The sequence below is a fragment of the Ochotona curzoniae genome, unplaced genomic scaffold, assembly GCF_017591425.1.
Source record: "Ochotona curzoniae isolate NIBS_2020 unplaced genomic scaffold, NIBS_Ocur_1.0 contig_883, whole genome shotgun sequence".
Lineage (NCBI taxonomy): Eukaryota > Metazoa > Chordata > Mammalia > Lagomorpha > Ochotonidae > Ochotona > Ochotona curzoniae.
In genome coordinates this window covers 21766193-21791458 of record NW_024466599.1, presented here as the reverse complement: position 1 = coordinate 21791458, position 25266 = coordinate 21766193, and the positions used below count along the sequence as shown (strand labels likewise).

Sequence of the window (25266 nt, the reverse complement as noted above, 5' to 3'; positions counted from 1 at the left end):
TTCTACTTTCTGAGAAGTAGATAGAGTTTCTCTGTGTTCTAGATGTGTGTGAATGTGTGTTATGTTGACTTTGTTTCATAGCACAGGGACAGGTGCTTGGCTTAGTGGATTAGAGGCAAGATGGGATTGCTAGGCCTCAGATCCTGGGCTCCTGTTCCAGCTCCTCTCCACTCCTGATTCAGGATTCCTGCTAATGCAGACTCTGGGGATCAGCAGATGACGACTCTAGTCTTGGGTCCCTGCCATCTCAGTGGATTGAGTTCCAGGCTCTTGGCTTCAGATTGGCCCAGCCCTGGCCATTGTGCACATTAGGGGAATGAACCGGTAGACAGAATAATAGGATCTCTTTCTTCTCTCTCTTTTTCCACTTTCTCTTCTCTCCCTTTCCTTTTCTTGTCTCTCAAATAAAAACATAACACAAAAAATTGTTCGCCAGGGCATCCGTGCCAGTGCTCAATGCCACACTGCTCTTGCCCTGCCCCATCTTAGCCTTTATTTGTTAGAAGCAGCTGCTGGTAGCAGTGGGCATGTGAGAGTCATTCCAGGCCTTAGTAGACCACCTCTCCTTCCACCCCCAACACACACACTCATTTTCCTGGCCCTAGTGAGATCATTTCCTTACAGTATTTCTAAGATGAGCTGAATCGCTGTGCTAATTACATCTACAGTTCAGCCCTTGAGCAGGCTTTAGGGAAATATGGCTCTTAGATTTTTTTTTCAGAAGTTAATTTGCATTAAAATTGGATGCTTAAACTCTCATTTACCTAACACAGGATATGTGCAATCTATCTACTTACTTTGAACCACATCTCACTTTTAGCTTTTGATCTTTGCAGAGAAAAGAAAATCTGTTACCCAGTAAAAATTTCTGTGTGTGTGTGTGTATGTGTGTGTAGGTGGTGGGAAGAAGGGATGCATGTTTCCAAAAAAAGGAGGCCTTGGCACACACGTGAAAGGAGAATATGGGAGTCCTGAATTTAGAACTGGGGATTTCCAAAGCACAGCAGGTGCTGAAGTTAGCACTGGAGAGATGAGGTGGTGCTCAGAAATCGTCACACCAATGCCTCTGTGTGTGTGTGTGTGTGTGTGTGTGTGAGAGAGAGAGAGAGAGAGAGAGAGAGAGAGAGAGAGAGAGAGAGACTTGGCAGATGCGATAAGGTCACAATCAATGATTTTCAAAAGATTATGCAGGATTATCCAAACCCATCCAGCCTGGTGATGCAAGCCCTTCAAAGCAGAGACCTTTCTCAGCCAGAGGCAGAAGAGGAGAAATGAGAAGAATTGAAAGAAGGAATTGCCCAGCCACTGCTGGCTTGAGATGGAGGGAGCAGCAAGGAGGCAGCTGAGAGAGGCCTTAGACTAGCAGTCATCTAGAAACTGGAAACCTCACTTGTGCAACCCTAAGGGACCGAGCATGGCCTAAAACTCTAGGGAGCAATATGCACCTGCTGACTCCCTTGATTTGGGCCCTCAAGGGGGAGACCCATCCATATCCACCTGCTGAATCTGTGGTGCTTCATGCTCCAGCAATAGAAAACTGTTGTGTTCACACTCATGTCACAGGACAGTTGTGAAGAGGAATTCAATGACACAGGTGCCTCTACCCTAGCAGAGTCGGCTGCCTTCCCCTTTGAGCAATATGTGGGCAGCGTTTATACAAGAACAGTTGCGTCTGACTGGCTGGAAATGTATCCCCAATGCTTTCTTACTCTGCCTTCAGCCCTTCCATGCTGGGTGGCTTGGTGTTAGGGAAATGGCCCCATCCTAAAAACACATCCAAGTCAGCTGACAAGTCATCCTTCCCTTGAGTGGAAGAGGGGAAGCTGGAGCAGCCCACTGCTCTCATTCTGGTTTGGGATTTAGCTTTGCTAAACTCCAAGCCCAGGCAAGAGAACCTCGAGGCCATCCTTCCCAGCTGCTCCTGAACACCCTGAGTTGGCTGAGTGCTGCTGGACATGAGCTGTTCCTTTTTCAACAGAAATCTGAACTGATGAATATCACCTTGCATTTGTGGTTCCATGGCCATTGGTGCCCACACTGGGCCTGTGGTTAATGCGTATCTGGAAGTAGGACCTTCATATAGCCTTGGCTGTCCTAAATGCTGGTGAAATGGCTTGAAACCATTTCAAGGCCAATGAAGTGACTCAGATTTATGTACTGACTGAAGAATAATGACAGAAAGGGTAAATCCCAGTTGCGCAGGCACATGGACGACTTAGGAATGATGGCAGCCAGGAGAGCAAGCGTCTATGACCTTGTTGGCCTACTGCTGTCCTCTCTACACTTTGTTCTCAGTAGCTTTAAACTTGGCCAAGGTAGAGTGAATACCACTGTCACATATACAGTGCACACACCATCGCCCAGGTAAGAGGGAGTTCAGAAAGTTCATGGAAGATGCATCTTAAGAAAAAAACTGTACATGGGTGTCAATATATTCTTTTGTCCCCAAATAAACTTAGGTTTTAATCCATTTTTAAAGGAACTTTTTGAAGTCTCATCTTAGGTGGCTCCTGGTGTGGCCCCCATGTGGAATGGGACCCCTTGCCTTTGTTTAGGAACCAGGTTATGATGTGGCTAGGCTAGAGCCTAGGCCAGTAGGGATAAGCAGCAGTAAAATGGTAGCTGTGGTTCACCTACTGGGGAGAAAGCTGACCCCAGGCCCAAATTGCTCATCCCCAACCCTGGCAGGTCTGGCCATATCTGATGAAGGGCAGGGACTCTGAGAGGGCTGGTGCGTGCCACTGATGGACCAATGCAGACATAGAAGGAAAGAAAGAGCTGGGCATGGATGCCTGGAGGGGTGTGTACTCTCAAATGTTGATCAGAAATCTGAAGAAAGCAAGAGGATTGCAGTGCACCTGATGGGCATCCTGACTCCTTGCCTGGAACTAACTCAGAGTGGCTTTAAGCGTGGATGATGTCTGTTCCCAGGGAGAGTGTGTTCCTGACTCAGCAGGAACCCCTTGCCGAAGGATGCCCATCCAGGATCTTCAGCTCTGTTCTCCTTTTCTGAAGAGGTGATGGCTGGGTAGAGCCTACAGCCTTGGAGAGCAGGGGAGGCTCACTGCCCCACACCTCCCTGTCTTGTAACAGCCCATTTCGCATGGGCCTCAAGATCCCAAGAAATCTTAAATGTAAGCTTTAGGCCCAGCTCACAGACCTAGAAGGACATACTGTATGATGTAGTTAAGGAGGGTGACTGTGTGTCCTGGGTTTTAGCACTTGCAAATCTTCACACTAATTGTAGCCGTCATTATCAAACTTGGCACCTCTCTAACCTCCAGATCAACATCTGGATCCCAGAGTAGGGAGCCTCCCAGCTCATCCCAAGCTGCAGGTGCCTTTGGGTGGCAGCAGGTGGCTTGCAGGAGAACTGAGACAGATGTTTTTCAGGATTGGGTGAGTGAGTCAACAAAGTAGAAATGTGACAGCTGGTTAATGCTTGTCCCTCTTGTTCATCTGTGAATGCCTTGAAGTCTATATCTTTGTGCTTGTAGCTCCACTGGCCAGTGGGAGAGGTTGGCTGTTGAGGCAGGATGAAGTCAGAGCAAGAGAGTGGCTTTTGGGGTTGGGGAAATGCGTGTGGGTTCCCTGCTACTAGCTGTAAGTGGTCCTATCAGAGCCGCTTCTGCACTCTAATAACACTCACCGGTTCTAAAGTGAGACACAGAAAGAGGAGGAGGCTCAGTTCAGTGGAGAAGAGGCAGTAGAGCTGCAGGGGAGAAACAGAAAGGGATGCGAGGTTTTTGTAGGGTGCATTGGTGTCTGGAGTTGGTGGGTGGAGGCAAGTCCTTAGCATCGAGGAAGGTCAGAGGAGGAATCAGCGTTCTGAACCACCCCAGGGTGAAGCTGGAGATGGATGCCAGGTGATCTAAAGGAGGGTGAAGGCAGACCAAGGCCAGGCGACAGTGCCATGCAAATGGAGGGCTTGCCTGTGACTGTGGCAGAGGTGAGAGGTCAGTGGACTCAGACAGAAACAAACTGCTGGGTCTAGGAGCACAGGGGGAGGAATAGTGTACAGGACCTGGGGTAGTAGGTGGGGGCCCAGGCTGGGAGAATTTGCCTTGCAAATGAGCAGGGACATATGTCTCATTTGAATACGTGGAAGAGACTGTTGCTGAAACACAGGCCTAACTTTAGAAGAAAGCTGGCACACAGTGTGCAGGTTCTATCTGGGAAGTGAGGCCTCCGTCTCCAGCGTTGAGAGATGAGAGCGTGCATGTTCCTTTTTGGGTTCTGGAGCACATCTTGTTTGCAGTCTCTGGAGAAGGCTGACTGGCTAGGACATCCCAAATTGAATTCACACACGCAATGACACAGCCCCACAAACCAACCCCTTAGACTTCTCCCAGGTGCTCTCTGCAGGGAGGGAGGCAGGTGTGGGGCAGGTGTGGGGCAGTTGGCCAAGCAATGCCATGCTCAGTGACTCATGCAAACACCAGACGGGGGGTGGTGAGGGCGGACAGGACTCGAACAGTACCCCAGCCACGTGCCCACTAGCTCCACACCATGGGTCTGAGGTGCAGTAGAGGTCAGGGGGAAGGGAACTGTGGGCCCTTCCCACAGGTGTACAGGGCCCAGGTGGAGGGATGGACCCTGGCTCTGTGGTTTAGAGACTGGCTTTAGAGCATGTCTCTGTGCCCACCGCCAGTCTTCCCTTTTCCATCCAGCCTTTCTCTAAAGTCTGTTTCACTTGGCGCCGCCAGCAGTCCTGTAGAGTGTTTTTCTGATCTGACAGCGAGCTGAAACAGGTTTCCAGGGATGCCGAGCAAATAGGTCACTGCGGATTCCAGCTCGCTAAGCCCAAAGCCAAGCTCTTACCATTTCTTCTTCCCCTCATGTTCTTACCATCATTTTGTTGCCATGATGAGATGTCCTTTCTTGTTGCCTCAATCTGTGATGCCCCAACCCTGAGGGAAGTATGAGCCTTCTGAGACAGAGCTGCAGCAGGCTGAGGGCCCAAGTGCCCACGAGTGATGGAGTGAGGTCAGGGTGAAGGAACTCAGGGTGATCTTTGCGAGCAGATGTGGCAAGAGATGGGGGACAAGGAGGCAGTGTGGTTGAGGACCAGTGAGTGGGAGCAATGAGGATCACTGTGAAGGATTTGAGCTGAGGCACCTGCTCGGGTCTTGGAGAGGAACAACAGAAAATAGAATCGACAGTACCTGGGAGGGAGGACCCCAATGAGAAACTCAGCGCTTGCTGTAAGGTACAGGGCAAGCTGGGAGTGGGAGGCCCTAGAATACCCATGTCTTCCTCACCTGCCTGTGGACACCTGTCCTGTCTCCACAAGCCCCTCCCAGGGGCAGCCACTCCTGTGATCTTTTTGGTTTCATGAGCTAGTCTGTCTTCACACTTCTTAACCTAACATGGACCAGACAGGGATACCCAGAGATTGGAAGATGAGAGTATGAGATAGGGTCTGCTCCTGGTGCATGCAGGCAAGGGAGTGCATTCTCTGTAGAGGATTGCAAAGCAATAATAAAACGTTCTGCCATTTGTTCTGATACTTAGCAGCAACAGGCACTGGTGTTTCTACACCACGGCAATGACAAACTTCCCTCCCCTACACCCCGCCTATCACGCCCCAGTCCCCTGTGCTTGGCCATGGCTCCTCACTCAGGGCAGGAGCCCTGCTTTAAGGCTGTTGGAGACCAGTGGCAAGGGGGGGGTGAAACACCAGACTCTGCCAGCTCCACCTACCAGCCATCTCTCAGGTTCCTGCAGCAGCCACTAGTTGGGAGTGATGCTGTGTGTGCAAGATGCCCACCCTGGAGCACCCACACCAACAGCTCAGGAGCTCCCAGCATTTTTCTGCAGCTCCTCTTGACTTTTGGTTCCTGCTTGTTCTTCCTCTTCCTGTTCCAGCTGTCAGGCAGGTGGCTAGTACCCCATAGTTGGATTGCAGTCTTGGCAAGGACAATGCGTTCGGGGCACCTGGTCCTGGTGCCTTCTGAGGCTTAGTCCCCTCAGTTGCATCCTTGCCATGTAGTTTTCTAGCCTATCCTGGATATTAGGACCTGCATCTGATTTGAAAATGGAATGGAATTCCTTTCTCCTCGGTCCTGGTTCTAACCCTCTGGGGACGATGCAGGGAATGAATCTAATCCATCTTCTATGCTGGAACTTTCCATGTGCTCATAGCAACTCTTTTCCTTGCTCTCAAGGCTTCTGTTTGCCAAGTTAAACCATCCCAGTGTACTCCCTCTCCCCAGTCCACCCCCCATCTCCACTCTGCTGGCCACGGAGGTGTTTCCATATTAACTTGCACCACTCTCCAAGGTGTTAGCACTGGCTCCCATCTGCTGATGGAATCAGTGAGGCTGCCCAGCCAGTGGAACTCATATTTTGGCTGTGCAGTCTAATTTTAGCCACTGCACTCTAGGCCTGGAGTGGCCAGGGAAATGGGGGTGCGGAGAGCTGGGGGACTCCCTAGCACCTGGTTCCTTGAAACAGGTGGAGCAGGAATAGGAGGTGACAAGCGAGGTGTGGTTGTCTTGCAGAAATCTCCTTCCGAGTGTGGATGTGCAGGGGCAGCCTGGAGATCATCCCGTGCAGCCGAGTGGGGCACGTCTTCCGGAAGAAGCACCCATACGTTTTCCCTAATGGCAACACCAACACATACATAAAGTAAGTTTGCACCCAGAAGTTGGCATGTGTGGGCAGCAGCAGGGTAGTGGCCATGGCTGAGGGGGTTCCCAGCCACCTCTGCGGTTCTGTGAATTTGTCCAGATGCCTGGCTGGATAGGAGTGGCCCATCTGCTCCCTGGGCTCCATCAGGGCTGGGGTCAGGCTGCTGCATTCAGCACTAGGACCAAGATTTCCCTGGTACTCCCGTAAAACCTCAGCATGTTCCACATTGCCCAAGGCCGTGTTGAACCACTGATCAGCACCATCGTGCAGAGCCAGGCTCCAGGGTTTGGGGGTTGTGAAAGTCAGGGAGAAGTGGTCACATTTTGCTCCCAGTTTGAGAAGTTCTCACTGCCTTCAAGCTGGGTCCCCGCAGAGATGGGGTGACGCAATCAGTCCTGGGGGAAGATGTAAAAATGGGGGAAGTGTAAGCAGATTGGGCTCAGGGACCTGGCCAGTGATGCGAAGGGGTGCGGGCCAGGGCAGGACCTGAGGGCCTGGTTTCCCCTCCTGGCTGGAGGATGGCTTGTCACTACTAAGATACGTTGGCTCAGCAACCCAGGGAGTACTGCGCCTACTCCCGCCCCGCCCCTACTCTTCTCACCCTCTTCTGCTTCCCCTGCTTTCTCTCCTCAGTCATCGAGGTCTGCTTTTTTCTGCCCTTTAACTTCTTTTCCTCCAGCTTCCTTCCCTCTCCCCTGATAGCTTCACCTGTTTTCTTCATCCCCCCTTCACTCTTCCTTTACCACTTGTGTGGGGGAAACCCTGTGCCCCTGTTGCTGGAAGCAGGGACTCTTCCTTGGGGGTGTCCTTGTCCTCCTTTGCTTTCCTGCTGGGTCGGCCACACGCACACAAACAGGTGTGCCGTATGTCGTGGCACAGCCATCTCAGAGGAGTCGATGGCCAAGTCCACAGCACCTGCTGCAGATACGCAGTGGACTAAGCCAGGGGAGCTGAGAAAATTGGCTGGGCAGGGAGTCACAGGGAGGCAAGGGCAGGACTACTCCCCCCCCCCCCCGAAGCAGTGTGGGTTTCACAAAGATTTCTCTGGGAGGGAGGGGAGTGTGGGTGCAGAGCCTGGAGCTTCAGACGTGGATCCAGGAGACTGAGCCCTACCCAGCGTGCATCCTGCTCGCCACTGGTGGCCCTTTGGTGGGTAGAGAAATGTGGCTTAGCATCCACTCAGCAGTATCCAGTTTGTTGATTGTTAGGCCAGTGGGAGGCCCTGTAAACTGCTTCCCCTGCCCACACAGGGCACCTCTGACATTTCAGGTGCTCACTTGGCAGGGCTCACCACATTGCTGCAGCAAATACTTCCTCTGAGATGCAGAGCTAGGATCTGGAAGACCACCTTATTTTAGTTAGATGCACCCCCAGCCCACATTCATTTCTGTAGGCCTCGTTGCTGCTGCCTGGGCCCCCAAACCCCTACCTGTTCTCTGAAGGCTGTGCTCATGGCGCTAGGGCTCTCTCACCAGCACCCCCCAGTGCTGCATGATGACATCCACAGTGTCTGTCTCTCTTTCTGGAAAAGTCTCTGGGGTCAGACTCTGAGCAAACACTTGATTAAAACAATTCCAGCATCCTGGCTGGAGGTCTGAAAGCAACGGCTTGATTACTTAATTCCGTACACCTGTGCCAAACTAATTGCATGGCCTGTGGGGAGACCTCGTGTATGCTGATTTTCCGCTCGGGGAGCCAGGACTTGAACCACTTGAGCGCCGGAAGCAAGGGCTCAGAGCTAGGGGCTGTGCCTTGCACTGAGGGTTGCCGGCAGCAGATAGGTTGCCTGCTTTTCCTGGACCTTTTCTCCTGTTTCTTTGGGAACCAGGAATTTTCATTCTGGCATGATTTCTCTGACCTGTACCTTCTGTTCTTACTCCTCAACGTGTGCTGTCTTGGGGACAAAGATTTTTTGGAAACCAAGGTGCGCCTGGGACAGGTTGGGCTAGGCTGCCCCAGGAGCAGCTGCATCACTGGTCCGATGCTTTCATGCTGGCTCCACATACATGTGTGTGTGAGTGAGTGAGAGAGAGAGAGAGAGAGAGAGAGAGAGAGAGAGAGCTAACGAGTAAGCTGGCCGCTTCCTGACATTCTGACTCCCTAGAAACACCAAGCGGACGGCAGAAGTGTGGATGGATGAGTACAAACAATACTATTATGCTGCCCGGCCCTTCGCCCTGGAGAGGCCCTTTGGCAGGTGAGTATCCCTTCCCAGTAAGATCAAGGCCAGGTGGCTGGCAGGTGCATCCTGGCCACAGGCCTGGAGCCCAGCTGCTGCCCTGAGCTACTGCTGGCTCTCCTTCCGAGCCCCCTGGCGCTGCAGCCGAGTTGTGTCTGCAGGGCTTCATACCGCTTTTGTGGCAGAGCTTTCTGACAGGCTGGAGCCGTGAGTTCCTTAGGGGAACTGAGCTGTGCCTTGCACAAAGGATTCAGCTTTCTGGCTTTGTACAAAGGTGGGCTGCGGAAGAGGCAGCTGGGGCCCCTCTGGGTGAAGCCACTTCCCCTGCTCACAATGCCCCCTGCTCAGGTGTGCCCAGGGAAAGAGGACAGGGAGGGGCATGAGTATTAAGAATAAGATACCATTGCATGACATGCATCACTTGCCCTTTTAGATTGCAGAAATGAGACTGGTCCCCACTGCATGATTATACAGGAGGCTGAGGCTTATACAGGTGGTGGTCCTGGCCCCAGATTGCACCACCCTTAAGAGGCAGGTGCAGGCTCAAATTGTACCAGTTTGTTTCCTAAACTAGATGACATGGCACTCCCTGTCCTAGAGCTGACTGGAGCTTTTTTAAAAACGAGAGGCTTGATTTACATTTACTTGGTCATTTATGTTGCTTTTGGGTCTTCTTTTCACACTGGTCTCAGCACTAGTCACGAAGGCTGTGGAGCAGATTTTGCTGTAATGTTTTGCATTCCCCGTGGGTCACAAGTTGATCCTACTAAATAAAAATCAAAATAATTTCACCTTGGAGATCCTAATACCACACTTTCCCTCTAGCCCTCTAAGGCCACTGGCTCTCATCCCTCTGGTCCACTGGCAAGGCCTGTCCTCTGCCCTAGCCTACCTTTAGCCCTTTCTTTCTCCAACTTGGAGTTTGCTCTGTTCCTCAGAAGCAAAGCTCAGAAGATCCTCTGCCTCATTGACCATCTAGTGACTCCCTGCCCCCACCTCACCCCACATTTTCCCACCCTGGATGAACCTGACTTTGTCACTTCTTCTCCTGCATGAGACTGCTGAGCAGGGCTGCAAGTAGCTGGGAGTGCCACCAGCAAGCAGTACATGTGGTCATCAGTCTGAGCGAGGCCCGTGGAGTGCCAACTGGCCCAGCTGTACTTCCTGGCCATCATCCTCCCACACTCATCCTTAGATGTCTCCCCTCCTCCCACCCAGCCCAACTTTGGATGAAAATAGGCAACATCAACTTCTCAGGACAAACATGGGGCGTCCATTGCGTTTGTGCCATCTTTCTGGGGTTCTGTCTCCAAGGAAAGGGTATGATTGCCACTGCAGCAGGCCAGCACTCTGCCTGGATCCCAGCCACACCATTCCATCCTGCACTCATTCATAAATCAACATGTATTGAATTCCTGCTACCTAGCATCATCTCCTCCTGGCACAGGGCCTCTCAAACTTTCCATGTACAGTTCAGCTCCTGGGGACCCTGTCCAAAGGCGGGTTTGGACTCTGGAGGTCTGGATTCTAACAAGCTCTCCAGGGGGTGGTGATGCTGGTCTGAGAAGGTTCCCCACCTGGTGTGCATAGTAGAATCTCCTGTGGAGCATCCACACTGCTACTGCTGCCTCTGCCTTTGCCCCAGGGAGCTCACTGACCTGGTGTGGGAAGCGGCCTGGGCTGTGGAATTTGTAAAAGATCCTGACCCCTCTCCTTATCATTTGCAGAGCCTATGGACACTGCCCCCCAAGTGCTTCCACTGCCTCCTACACTCCCATCTCTTGCCTGCGGCACTTTTCCCAGAACGCAGTGATGCCTCCCTGGTACCCCCGACTGCCCCCATCTGCATGCACAAGTGATGTCTCCCTTCTACTGTTCCCTGCTAGTGAGCCACTGCCAGGTTCCACCTTCAGGGTCCCACCTGGGGGGCTCCGTTTCCTCTTCCCCAGCCCTCTTCTTACCACACATCCTCCCTGGCACTTGAGGCTGCTCCTGTGCTGCCAGGATATGTGTGTGTGTTTCTAACCTGGACCTCTCCTCTCAACTCCGAGAGTGTACAATGCAAGAATATGCTAGCCGTCTCCACCTGGATGTCTTCTAGGGTGCTTGCATCTCAACAAGTTCTAACCAGAACTCAAAGTCCACTCCTAAACCTGCTTCTTAGCCCACATTCCCCATCCCTGTTGCCAGGTTGGAAAATGGATCTCCACTTTGACTCCTATCTCTGTTACTGGCCCCATTCAAGCAAGTCACTTTGTCCCCCTGACACTGCTTTCCCATGCTCCCTGAATGCTGACCATTCATCCTCTTTCCCAGGCTACCCTCCTCCCTGGCCTTGGGGAGAGGGTGTGGCTGGTTCCCTGTGTGTGGCACAGAGCAGCCCAGGGGGCATGCATGAGAGGGGCAGCTGAGAGGCAGGGCCAGTTCAATTGGGTGGGCTCAAGTGGCAGGAGGTGGAGGTCACTTTTCACCCCCTTCCCTGTGTAACAGCTTAGCCTGTCCCCAGCTCTGTTCCATGCCCTCATCCCTGCACCTACAGTGAGATGCAATTCAAGTGCACATGCTGCCCCTGAACCCCTGCATTCCATCCCAGCACCTCCACCTACCCTGCCCCTCATTGTCTGCTCCTCCTTCCCACTCTTCTCCCCAACACATCTACTCTGGGACCCAAGTGCAGCTCTGCCCACAGGACTTCTCTCACTCTCTGCTGATCTCACTTTGCTCCTCTGTGCCCTCCTCCCCCTCCCTCACCCGCCCCTCTTGTTTCCAGGTGCCGGAATTACCTGAAAGCTATGCAGCTCAGCCTCTGATGGGGAGGGGAGGCTCCACTTGTGCCAGGAGCCTGGGGGGTATCTGGAGAGCAGATCCTACCCAGGGCCTTGACCTGGCAGACTGATGTAGAGAGCTCCAGAGGCTGGGGCCAGGGGGCATGGTTTCACAGCTGCAGAGAGAGGCTGTAGGGAGGCAGCCAGAGCCCCTATGGTAAATTAGTAACACACCAAGTATTTTAGCTGCTTTATTCTTAATGAAAAGTAAACCCCTCCCTACCCCTCAACCCTGATTCCATTTTGAACCCTCAATATCATTATGCGCCACAGCCACACTGTGAGGTCTTGCTGAGCATTTCCACAGCTCTGTCTGGAGCCGGCTCTCCTCCTAGACCGTTTCCCTGCCCAGGGGCAAGGCTGCTGGCAAGGCTGTGCCTACTGCTCACTCCCCGGCCTCTAACAGCCTGTTTCTATCTTCGCATGCCTCTCCCTGCCGCTCCCAGCATTCAGAACCGAGTGTTGCTGAGGAACAGCCTGCAGTGCCAGAACTTCAAGTGGTACTTGGAGAATGTCTACCCAGAGCTCAGGTACCTGCACCTGCTGGAGCCTTTGCTGATGCTGGGACAGCACAGGGAGAAGGGTTGAAGAAATCCCTGACACCACAGGGGATTAGAGGAGGGGCAGTGGGGGGCAGTGTCTCTCAGTTGTGGGGTCTGAGCCCAAGGTCCTAATCTGCAGGCCTGAGTTTGCAGACCCTGTCCTCTCAACTCTTTGCCATCTCCTTCATGGCAGCAGAGATCCAGCGGTGCCGATTTCTGGGAGATAACCGTTCCATTCACACAGCACCACCCTTTCCTTCCAGGATCCCCAACGATTCCTCCATCCAAAAGGGCAGCATCCGACAGAGGCAGAGGTGCCTGGAATCACAGAGGCCCAGCAACCAAGAGAACCCAAATCTGAAGCTGAGTCCCTGCAGCAAGTCCACCGGCGAGAAAGCCAAGTCCCAGGTAAAGTAGCTGGGGCTGGGAACGGGCTCCATGTGCCACACAAGGAGACAGCCGGGTCACATGCCATCTGCTTTTACATGACCTCTCAGAGAAGCTTCCAGTGCTTTCTGGATCCATCTGCAGGACCCGCTTCCCACTGCACCCCTCACCACATGCTCTCTGGTTTGAGGCTAGAACTGTTCTTGCCAAGGTCATGGACACTCACAGCCTATCTCAGCCTCGGTAGCCCTTAGCTGGCTGCCAGCATTCCACCGTGCAGTGCCCTGCCTTCCCACCTCCAGCTCCTGTGGCTCCCAGATCCCCATTCTCCCGCAGGCCTGTTTTTTTTTCTGTCTCTTTCCTTGACTGTTTGCCTTCACCCTTGCCCTCTGAAGAACTGTCACTGTTCATCTAGGTTCTTAGTTTGCATTTCTTTCTCCCTGAAAACTTTCTTGGAGATCTTCTCTATGCTTTTGGTTTTGATAATCTCCCTTAAAAAAAAAAGGATTTATTTATTTGAAAGATAAAGTTCTAGAGAGTTAAGAACTCTCTAGAATATCCACATGAGAGCGCTTCCATCCATTGAGCCATTGGTTCATTCCCCACTTTTGCCGAGGCTTGGCCAGGCTCAAGCCAGGAACCTGGAACTCCATTCAGGTCCTCTATGTGGGTAGCAGGGGCTCAAGTACTTGGGCTATCTGGAAGTGATGCAGCTGGCACTTGAACCAGTGCATGTGGGATGCCAGTATTTCAGGTAGCAGCTTGACCTGCTGCACCCCCATACCAGCCCCTCCTCTGTTGATTGATTCACAGATTCTGAGAAAAACACTAGGCTACAGGCCCACAAGGCCTGAGGCAGACACAAGTGAGCAAGTTGCCATGGCCGTGTCATTCTCAGTCCTGGATAGAGCTTTCTCTAGGTTGCTTTCCTCCTGGGAAAGACCAGGGCGCTTTCCCAGAGGACCTGGAAATGAACTGTACCCTGAGAGCTGAGTGGGAATAGGCCAGGTCAGAAGGGGGAAGGGCAGCTCGGGAAATCTAGCTGTGCCAAGGCCTGGCACAGAGCTCAGGATGCAGCCTCTGACATGCCTTAGGCCAGAGCCAGGGCATGAGAGGGTGGAGAGAGAAGACAGACAGGGGTCAGAAGGTGGGCTCTTTTCCTGCGGTGACAAAGCCACACATTACCCTAAGGAACAACATGGTCCCTGGATTGTGGTCACTTTGCCCACCTGGACACCCACTCTCAGGCAAACTCACCTGGGATTTCCCAGCTCTGATGGCTGTGGGCATCTGTTAGACCTCAGCCTCTTCCCTGCCCTGCTGTATCCCACCTGTCCTCCCCATAGGACCACCTCCTCCATGGTCCCACCCATACCCAGCTCCTGTAGCACTCTCCTGCCCCCCATCTCTGCAGATCTTGTCACCCCTGCTCTCCAGAGAGCTGTTAATAGACCCTGTCTCTGATCCTCATCCTTGGTTCCAAGGATATTTGAGGCTGGGTGGTTCTTGGCTGCAGAGCAGACCTACATATTGTAGGCTGTCCCCCAGCACTGAGCCTCTGTCCATCATGACCTGGAGCAAACCTTTCCAACCAAAAGAGTCACCCAAAGTTGTCAAATGCCCTCTGGAGGACAAGACCATTGTGCTGGAGACCAGCTCCCCATTGTCCCTTCTGTCCCCCAGCCTCTGCCCCTCCGGCCCCGTTTAGCAAGTGATCACTATAGCATCATCTTTAACCTTGGCACTTCCTTCAGCAGTTCCTCCACCACTGGGCGCTGGCCTTGGAGGCTTCACCTTGCCCAGTGATGACTTGCTAGCTGTGGCTTCCTAGGAAATGCCTCTCTGTGCCAGTAGGACAGAGGAGGGAGCTGCCCAAGTGGATCAGGAGAAAGGCAAGGAAGCATAGGTGTCGCTGTTGCTTTAGCTGTAGTTGCTCAAGTGGCATCCTGTGAAATGCTGTGATGGGTGACACGCATCTCTCCTTCCAGGTCTGTGTCTAGGCAGTGCTCATGGGGATCCTAGCAGCCAAGTGTTGTCTTCCTGCTTCCTTGGGGATAGAAGTTAGTGATGATGGGGGTTAGGGGTACTTGCCTTCCCAGGCATGTTAGCAGGGAGCTGGGTTGGAAGTGATGCAGCTGGGACTTGAAGCTAAGGAAGAGGGAGGGACCTCAGAGAGGGAACTTCAGTGCCCTGGCCCTGGAGAAAGGCAGCCAGACCTTTGTTAGCCTGCGGAACAGTCGTGGCCATCCCAGCTGTCTTGTCCTGTCTTGTCAGAAAGAGGAGCGCACAGGTGTTGTCTGCAGGCCACTCAGAGTTATCAGTAGGGGTCAGCAGGCTAGCGAAGGGTTCTTTTCCAAAAGAAAGTGTTCAGCTGCTCCCCCTTTCTGCGGAGCAGAGAACAGCATCTAGGTGTGTGCTTTGCAGTGTCAATGTCATGGCCCAGAAGAATGCCTGAGATGGGAAGATCTGCCGGTTCACTGCCACAGACTGCCTGTGCTGGGTTAGACACAACCCATCAGCAGGTGCATTCCAGGATGCATTCCTCAGTGTCCTGAGACTAGTGCAAGTCCACACAACCACATGGGTGTGCCCCCTTCTTTCACTGTCCCCTCTGCCTTCCTACATATGCTGCCAGTCCTGTCTGTCTGCCTGCCCGCAGTGTCTGCCAGCAGTAGGCACTGGTGGGGTTCTCTCTGCTTTGCCCTCCCCTCTGCTTTCCCCACCTGTGTCCTCTCTGTTTCCCCTGCCTCCTGGCCTGCCAAGTAAACCCCTTGCATTGCCCATTAAACCCTCAGTCCCTGCATTTGTCTTTTCCATCTTGAAGACCATCCCAGGGAAGTGATGTAAGAGTTCAGCGAGGCGGGTGTTACTGTTTAGAAGGTCATCCAAGGTATGATGGAGAGAGATTTGGAAAATTTGCCCAGCTTGCGTACACCCTGCTGGTGGTGAAGCTGGCAGGATGCTGGCTGGTTGGGGAGCTCTTTTAGACAAGTGTCATCATGGGAGAAGACATTTGTCCCTGAGATTCCTCTATGAGATTGTGGCTCAGCCTCCTCCTGACAAGGGGTGAGACAATGTCCTTCATGGACAGTTTCCAATGGCAGCCTTAATGTCAAGGCAAAGGCCACATGGGTGTGGGCATTGGGGTAGAAATGTGATCAGAGGCCCATGTGCCACAGACCCCCACACTGGGCCGTGGTGGCATAGCAATGATGGTTGTCACCCTTTATCCCCCATCCACAGCTCTGCCCCACACATGAGCCTCCAGCCTATGTGACCCAGCTCATTTACCTCCTCTTAATGATCTAGGGATGGGATCCACACAGATTCTGAAATAAGACTGGGACCATATGTGTGGGGAACGTAGGGTGCTGGGCTCAGGAGTGTGAGTCCTAGCTCCAACTGTCCACTCCCTGTGCACGTGTGAGCCAGGACACTGCTATGTAAGGGGTTGCTCTATTCCTACAGTTTTGATGGTGGCTCCCTTCCCAGCTCCAGTCCCCAACCCATGCAGCCCTCACACTGCCTCATCTCCCTCATTAACCTTGGGAGAAAATGTTTAATCTACGCCTGTCTTGATGTTGGCACCCTAATGCCTGGGGTGAGAAGGGAGAGAAATGTATAATCCTGTTGTTGCACACATGGGAAGCCCAGGAAGTCACCAGGTTAACAAGTGTCCTCTTTATTGGATTCTCTAGGAAAATAGCTGTGAAAGGTGGACAGGAGGCCAGTGCACCTATCTAGTTCTGTCCCAAGTTAAGGAGCAGGCAGGGGATGGGAGGGAGAGCATAAGTGATAAGGGTCTTCCTGTGTGCTTCCACCGTGTCCCTGGCAGTTTAGCCTGCTGGCATGTTTACGCTGTGAGGCATGAGTGAGGCAGCAGGCTGGCCCAGGAAGGGGAGAGGAAAATAACAGCTCTTCGCCCAGCTTGGATGCTCACTGGCACCTTCTCCACTGGCTGTGGGATCTGAGCCTGCAGGTGCCCAGGACAGGGGTAGGTAGGAAGAAGGGAGAGTATACTGCTAGCATGCCGCTTTCTGACCTGGTAGCATTTTGCTACCCATACTTTCCCAGAACAGGCTATGAAACTAACATGCAGCCCATCTTCAAGGCAGTTGCAGGAGGACCTAAAGGGCCATTAGTGTCCTCAGGATCAGGGACAGGGACAATCATTGGTTACTTAGCAAAGCACCCCATCCCTGATGTGTGTATTTCAACCTGTTTATTCCATGCATTGATTCTCTGGCTGGCTGGCATTTACTGAGGGTACCGAAGTACAGACTTGAGTCACTCACCCGAGGCCATGAATTTAATAAGCAGGTGCACCAGCATTCCAGACCCCTAAGCTCCATAACATGATGCACAATGAATGTATTGGATGAGAGGTGTCAGTCATCACAATGTATGTTAGTGTAGGAGGATAGGACAGGAGGAGCTGAAAGTAATGACTGCAAAAGTGAGTTCAGCGAAGGTCCTGACCTCGGAGCCTGGCACCTCTGTTCAGAGGTGTCCTGCAGGAAGAGGCCAGGGTTTGGGTCTGCGCAGCTGATGAGGCAGCCTCTGCATGGCCAGTGGGTGCAAGCGGGAAGTAGTCAGGGTCAGCCATCACTGGGCTGATGCTTCAGATGCAGATACGTCAGGTCAGCAGGTAGAACATCCTGGTTCCTTCTATCCAGGTGCCTCACCCAAACAGAGTGCTTCATGGCTTAGTCCACAGACTAGCATTTTGGGTCCAAGACCAGCTATTGGCCCTGCATGTTCGTGACTCAAGTCGCATTTCACATGAGCACCCCTTTCAGAACTGGGCTCTGCTCCCACCCCTGCCCGGTGCTGCCATTGACCTCAACCCTGTTCCCAGCTCCTGGGTTTGCTGTGGGCATCAGGTGGACAGTAGATGTGAGACATAGTTTTAGGCCTACCCCTCACAAGGGTCCCTATGACCAGGGCATTACTTTGCTCTCTACTGCAAGACCAGCAATGGCTGCCTTGTCAAATTAACCTGCTGTTGCCACCCTCTGAAGTCTTTTTTTTTTTAACCTAGGCTAAATGCTCCCCCAGGAAGTTTGTTTGTTGCCTCCCCCAACCACCCCTAGCAAAATGGGATGCATAAGGCCCAGAGAGACTCCACTGGGGTGGTGCATGAGAGAGATCAGGGCAGGTGTCAGGGACAGGCCTGCTGCCGCTGGAATTGTAGGATTCCTTCAGGGCATCTCAGCCTCAGTATAATTGAGTTTAGGGCCAGATTATCTGTTGGGGTTCATGCTATGCCTTCTAACTTGTCCAGCCTCCCTGTTCCTACCCTGTGGATGCAAGTTTCACCTCTTCACCTCAACATAACTAGATGAGGACAAAGTCAACCCAGTAGAAAATGGCTGCTCTTGGCAGACTTTGTATCAAAGGAAGGGGCCTGGACCCCTGCCTCATCTGCACAGCTGTCCCCTTTCAGTGCTGAGGAAGTCTTCGCTCTCCACTGCTGCATCTTGTGCCAGCAGAAGCCCCAGGCTGAATGCTGGGCCCTCTGCCTCCCAGCTTGCACAGTCACTGCCAGATGGGCAGTGACCTGCACTCTGCCAGCCCGTGCCCATCCCAGCAGCCTTGGCCCTCTCCAGGTGGTATTCCCTAAGTACTGTTGGCCTTGGGGCTATGCAGCCTGGATCTGTTCATCAGGGACCCTCCCCCTCTGCATTTGCCACACCCTGGGTCACCTTCCACAGGGACAGCTCTGGGTGTGACTTGTGGTAAGTGGCATCAAGTCATGGGCTCTGGTGCTCCCAGTCTGCTTAATGGAGCCATCAGCAAGGGCCCAGCATTCACACACCAGTCTGGCTCTGCTCGACAATTTCTGGCTTCCTAAATCTTGTGCTGTAGGCTATTGCAGGAAGTCTGACCATGGCAGGATGGGACTCAGAAAGGCCCTGCTTGCCTGGCCTTGCTGCCTGCCTCCATCTCTTCCTCCCCAATCCTCCTCTCCTACAGGTGTGGCTGGAGACCAGCCTTTGCAGGGAAATTGTGAGGTTCAATGACTCAGATGCCAGGAAGAGCCTGGCTAATGGAAGGTTGGCTTAGTGTAACGGCCGCCGTCCTGAGCGCTCGTTGCCCCGACCCCAGTCCCACATGGCACCAGTCCTCATGCACTCCCTGCTGGCGGCCACTCATGTCTCTGGTGTCCAAAAAAAACATCCTCCTGTCCCCCATTTCTAGTTTCTGAGGCCTCCTAGGCCATTAAAAGAAGAAATGACAAAAATGGGCTTTCAGAAGCTGTGTTCACTCCATGCTTAACACGACTCACTGCGGTGTGGCACGGACTGCTTACATTCTGAGTGCTAATTCGTGGTTCCCCGCAGGCTGTGTGGTCAGCAGAGAAAGTCTGTATTTTGGGTCTGCTTTATGCCATGGGCCGAGACGTTTGGCTTCCTGGCAGCCTTGTGCTGAGACCATCCTCTTCCTCCTCCTCCCAGACCTTGGAGTACCCTGGGGTCACTCTCAGGGCCTGGCCTCTTTCCTACATTACACCCAGATAGCTAGGCCCTCATTCAGGACCTCTGTGTGTGTCTCATCCTGGGCTCTGTCCCCCGCCCCGCCAACACATGCACATTGGGGTGGACTGAGTCTCTGCTCTACACTCCCAGATTGCAGGGGAACCACTTAGAAGGGTGTGACCAAGGTTGAGCGTGTAGGCTGGGGTTTCACAGTGTCAGACAAAGCTGCACGTGAGGAGTGAAGGGCAACAGGCCCAGACTGGAAGTCAGCACTGCTGCTGTGTGTGTCCCCACACTCCATTGTGAAGTCATTGGCACGGGGGCCTCTATTCTCACTCTTAGCCCAATTCCCAAGAGACACCGCAGTGGACACACTGCTCACTGGCCTGTCCTACCCCAGGTCCTATCAAACGGAGGCTTGGTGGGATGGACAGGCTCCATTTGTGCTGTTGTATTTGGAAACTACCCATGAAGGAAACTGACATATAATTTCAATATTTACAACTCTGAAGAGGAATCTCAGGAGCAGCCTTCTTCTGTGACTTTGCTTCTCTGCTAGAGCCCCGGAGGCAGGGAGATCTCTGCCAGCATCCACAATAGCAGAGCTGTTAGAGAAAGTTGGTCTGGGTCCTTCTGTTAATACCTGACCTTGGATAACCTGTTGGAGCCTCAGCTTCACCATCTATAAAGTGGGGATCCTGCTCATTTAAGTGTTAACTGTTAGCACAGCATCAGTGCTTCCCCATCAGCTCTATGGGTAACGGCTGGGGAGGCAAATGGTTTGTGTGGAGTCATGATTCACAGAGAACTGCTGGGTTTGTCTCAAGGCATGCTTTCCCTGACATGTTACTATTTCTATGAGTTTAATATAGAATGCAAAGAGCACCCACTTACCCATCTCTGAGCTGTAGGAACTGAGTCGCTGTCAGCCTTGATCTGATTCTATTTGCTTCTATGCCCCCCAGGAAGTTGTTAATGACCTGGGTCTTCTCCCCAACACCAACAGTTTAAAAAAGGGCAACGCAAGTCCTCTTGCCTGAACCATCCTTTGGGTCAGCATCTCCTGCTGGGTTGATGGCCCCATGTGAGAGGGAGGGAACAGAGGGTTCCAGGTGGGGAGGGGCAGTGACTGTTGACCAAGAAGCCAGCCCAGCTCAGGTAGGCCAAGCAGTGAGAACAGCAGAGGGTCTGAGTCCATGGGAGAGCGAGGAGGAAGAAGAACCAGTTGTGGAAGGCATTTAACAGACCACAAGCTGCTGACATGAGGCAGTGAACCCGTGTCTTGTTTGAGGGACACTTGCTCCTATCACTGTGGGAGATGGACCTTTTTCTTTGCCTAGCCACTAAGTGGCTAAGGGCAGAGGTGCCAGGCCACTTGGTCTGCAGGAATGGAAGACAAAGGTTGCCCTCAGCAGGAGACCCTCCTGCATTTTGGGGATGGGGGTTGGGAGGTTGTCTTTGGTCCCCAGGAAAGGCCAAGGGCAGCTGTCCCTGACTTCACAGCTGGGGACAAAGCTCTCTGTGGCTCATGGTTGACAGCTGTTGGGCCCACATTGGCTTGAGAAGTGAGGTGCTTAGGCCTCATTAGCAGCAGCTGTGCTAGCACCCCTGGCACCTGGGGGGATGCACCTGCAGTCCCAGCCTCTTCCCCATGCCTCTTCTTGTGTCACCAGAAATCGGCTCTCAACCTGCTTTTGTGGCTTCTCTTCCTGCTCGCCATGCCGGGGAAGAATTTGCTTGTTCACGGCCCTCTTTGCCTCAGCTCTCCATCTTCCACTTGTTAGCACTCTTGTACTTTCAGGAACCCCCCCACTGGGATATTTTTTTTTTTAAAGAGAGATTCTACACAGGTGGAGAGGGCATGCCAGGGAGCTGTCTGCTGTGTCCGGTGGGGGGAACACACCCCTGTGAAGACTTTGGCCTCAGACACACACTGGAGACCATGGGCTTGGACAAACTGATAACCCTAATCCTAACACCTCCCGCCCAGACATACTAATCATCACACCTGGATTGGACTAAACACTGCCCTGCTCCCTCCCCATGTGCAGATCTTCACCTCCCCACTCTCTCCCACTAGATATGGGCCTTCACCTACACACAGCAGATCATCCAGGAGGAGCTGTGCCTGTCGGTAGTCACTTTGTTCCCTGGCGCCCCAGTGGTCCTTGTCCTTTGCAAGAACGGAGATGACAAGCAGGTGAGTACTCTGTGGTCCCTGGGGTGTGGACCACCTGCTGTTTTCCAGGTTCCTGTGGTGGGGGGGGGGGGGCATGTCTCAGGTGCAGGCAAAGAGGAAATGCCATTCAAAGAAGAGGGTGCAGAAGACAGTGGCCCTGGTTGTGAGTACCAGGAGGAGAGTGTTGCCTCTGCATGTGTTTGTGTGTGATGCCAACAGCAGCAGCCATGTTGGGCCCACTGGCCAGCAGCTGGCCACACTAGCCTACTGTCCCTGACTCTTCTGCCTTCACCCCATTCTTGTCATCACACCCCCAGAGAAGGATGAGCCAACCCCCACTCAGCTTCTGGGTGCTGGACACTGACAATGTGGCCGCAAGTTCCTGGTACTCTAGATATGCCCGTGTCCAGTTTGTCCTGCAGCACAGAGCTGGCTGCACCCAGGATCCCATGTGCCACAAATTGGGGTCAGGGATGGAGAGTCAGATGCCCATCTTAGGGCTCCCTGATTGTGTGGCCCATTGCAGGTTCCTAAACATCTCCTTCCTTTCTGCCTCTGAAATGTGGATGATGATGCTATGGTACAACTGTTCAGAACAATTGACCAAGACCATCTCCATGAAGTATACAACCCAGCACCTTGGTTGGGGGAGGGTGGCTTTAGGCTTGTCTTTCTGTCCATCTTTTTCATGGGAGGTAAAGCATGGGAAACAGTGCTGTGTGAGGCTCTGCTTGGGCCTCTGCCATCTCCTTACCACCCCTCCTCCCCTGCCCTTTCCTGTGGTTTATGACCTTGCAGAGCTGAGTGAGGGATCCCCAAATACTCCTGTAATTGTCTGGCTTCACATTTTGTGGCCCATGACATGGCAAAGGTAGTGGCTACTTCAAAGTTTTTTTAGTAAACATTGATTTTTCCTTTTAACTCTTTTGAGTACAATTAAATAATTGTGAACACAGGGGCCAGCCAAGCAGTTAGCTGTACTCTTATTCCTACCCAAGACCATGAAATCAAATTGATGTCCTTCTTTGTGGTGGTGCTGCAATTTATAACATTATGTGTGGGGCCCAGGACCCTACCTACAGTAGCCCGACTCACCCTCTCCCCTCTGTCTTCTCAGCAATGGACCAAGACAGGTTCCCACATCGAGCACATAGCATCCCACCTCTGCCTCGACACAGATATGTTTGGTGACAGCACTGAGGCCGGCATAGACGTTGTCGTCAATCCATGTGAGTCCTCACTCATGAGCCAACACTGGGACATGATGAGCTCTTGAACTTCCTTTCCCAGGCCAATATGGGCTCTGGAGTTGGTACTTCCCTAGGCCAGAACAGACTGGAAAAACAGGCTGCGGGCAGCCCATGACTGCTGCACACACCCTGGACTGGGAGGCAGAGGCAGAGCCTCTCAGGACAGGTGCACTGTCTCAGGGAGGATGGAGGAAACGCTTGAAGGCCAGCATGGCTCAGCGACCAATCCTACATGTTCTGGAGGGCATGATGTTCCTGGCCCGGTGTTCCTCTGCCTGGCCCCTGGAGACGGATGCAATGGGAAGTGTTTGCTGCTTCTTTTCTTCCAAAAAAGAAAAAGCCTTCCCTGTCATCAGGCCAGGACTAGAATGGAGGTTGTTTTCAAAATAAATAAAGTTAATTTTAGAAATTGTCTCCGGGTGTCTCTTGCACTGTGTGTTCTGCCATTGGCTGGAGCTAACCAATTTTGGTATTGTTGGGGACAAGGGGTGGGCATCTTGTGGCAGGGTGGACAAAGAAGAGGAACAGGGAGGCCGGAGACTTGTTCTCTTATCCTGGCTGCTACCAGCTAGCTAGGTGATCTCAAGATAGTTCATAACATCTCTGGTCCCCCATTCCCAGTTATATCAGAGTCAGACCAGATCAGTCTGGTTTTCCAATAAAGCTGCTTCTGAGTTCCTTAGTGGAAATCCTGAAGCAGACAGTCCACTTAAGGTGTAGCCTCCTCAGCTGGGTTCTGAGCCCTTTCTGAGTTAGAACAACCCTAGTCAGTCTCTATGGGATGGCCGCATATCCAGCATTGTTAGCAGAGGGGTTTCTTAGTCTGATATCCCCAATTTACTAATGTGCTCTGGGAATTGGTTACAGTTGGGTGCCATTTCTTAGAAGAAACCATCTATAACGTGTGACAGTGTCTACCACTTAGGCCCACCCGTTCTCTGCTAAGGTAGGTAAGTTTGGTCTCTTCCATGCCTATTGCTATATAATGAATTAGGCTGACCCTTTGGAGCTTAAAGCAACAACACTGGTGTTAGCCCACAGCCTCCATGGGTCAAGCCTAGCTGGGCTTTCAGCCTTGGAGCATCTTACCACATTGCGTTCAAGGTGCTGCTGAGGCTATGGGCATCTCAAAGTTCACCTGCAGCTGATCTCTTCCTCATTCAGCCAGTGTGGCCCACAGCTGTAGTTCTTCGCGGGCTGTTTTTGGCCAGAGGTGTTCTCAGTCCTTGCCACAGAACCTCTCCAAGCAGAGCAAGCCAGGAAGGCAAGCGCATCAGCAAAAGGGAAGCTGTGCTCATTGATAACCACATCTCATAAGTTATGCCAGCCTTTTGCCAGGTTCTATTCAGCAGAAACTGTTACCAGGTCCAGCTAAGGCTTGGCAAAGGCTTATACAAGAGAGTAAGTTCCAGGAGGCAGGATTTACTGGGAACCATTGTAACTTCTGTATTCTATGCAGGTGTCTGTCTCTACTTTATCCAGAAAGCCCTTCAGTGGTGGGAAATAGTTCAAGCTTATCAGCATATATGCCTAGACACAAACTGCTACAGGCTTAGAAATCTAAGAACCAAATATGACCATACCTGAGATCTCCTCTAGCAGACTGTGTATGCTTATTGATTCAGTCCCAGTGCCTTCTATAGTTTGGACTCTTTCATCAGGGCTTCACTCTACTGGGAAAAGGAAAGGAGCTTAATCGAACTGTCATTGGAAGATATGCTGATGGTTCCTTGGGCTCTGTGTGTGCAGGGTTCAAACCAGCTCTGCAGAGAAGAAAGGGCATGGGAATATTCACCATCAAATGTTTACCTAAACAAAAGGACATCTTCCATCTGCTAGTTCACTCCACAATGGTAGAAAAGTCAGGCTGGGCCAGGGCCAGGCCAGAATCCTGGAACTCCATCCAGATCTCCCACATGGCTAAGAGGGATGTTAAGGACTTGGCCAACATCTGTTGCCATCCCAGTCACTGTAGCAGTGCACTGGATTCGAAGTAAAGCAGCTGGAACACAAACCAGCACTTATATGGGATTCTGGCATGACAGGTGGTGGCTAAAACCTCTGCATGATGCAAATTCCTGCACCATTTTATAGAAGGAACCAGAACACCCGTAGACTTGGATATCTGCAGTGGGGAGAGTGAAAACAATAGTTCTGTAACCAATCCTTCCTGCATACCGAAGGTGAGGCAGGAGCTTCTGGCTGTCTGGTGTCTGGATTAGAGTTGGAGGTTGATGGTGCTGGAAGAGTAGGGAAGAAATAGAGCTTCCCAATGAATCTGGGTGTGGTGTGTGTGGTCAGGCCTGTGCTATGTCCAGTCTGCGACTTGCTCTCTGGGCAGTTACTTCCTGCCTTGCTCTGTGGTTTCTTAGTGTGAACTCAACTTAAGTTGAAGTGTTTCTCTCTGGTCATTTCATAGACCCAGTTGTGAAGGCATGACTCTGTTTTCATTTGCTCTACTAGGATTCGAGATTGCATTGATTGAACCTATTTCTACATTGATTCTTTCATTGATGATTTTCACACTGAGAGATGAGAATGAGGACCTGCCATCTCCATGCTTAGCAGAAAGTTGGGTTTCGACCTTTTACCAATTGCTTTTTTTCGCACCTCAAATTTTAGTTGTTTTTATGGCATCACTGCTCCCCCAGAAGGTGGTGTATGAGGCTTGGCTAGACATTCCATGCACTCAGCTCTCTGGAGGACCCCATCTCTGGTTCCTGCCACCCATGAAGCTGTGAGCTTTAATTCTGCCTCTGCTTAGGTATTAAAACCCCAGTAATTGTGGTACT

The 25266-nt window shown here is 52.3% G+C and overlaps 1 protein-coding gene across 2 annotated transcripts in view; it reads left to right on the top strand.

Moving 5' to 3' along the window:
* Nucleotides 1–22842, top strand: part of GALNT14 (polypeptide N-acetylgalactosaminyltransferase 14) — a 195019-nt gene extending 172177 nt beyond the window's left edge. The window contains exons 10-15 of one of the 2 annotated variants that reach the window (XM_040993022.1): nucleotides 6504–6630; nucleotides 8738–8830; nucleotides 12084–12167; nucleotides 12443–12587; nucleotides 21126–21245; nucleotides 22342–22842. In XM_040993022.1, the coding sequence (XP_040848956.1) occupies nucleotides 6504–6630; nucleotides 8738–8830; nucleotides 12084–12167; nucleotides 12443–12587; nucleotides 21126–21245; nucleotides 22342–22500 (728 nt within the window). In that variant the 3' untranslated portion in view covers nucleotides 22501–22842. The remainder of the gene's footprint in view (nucleotides 1–6503; nucleotides 6631–8737; nucleotides 8831–12083; nucleotides 12168–12442; nucleotides 12588–21125; nucleotides 21246–22341) is intronic. The other variant, XR_005885162.1, reaches the window with a different exon arrangement.
* The last annotated feature ends 2424 nt before the right edge of the window (nucleotides 22843–25266 follow it).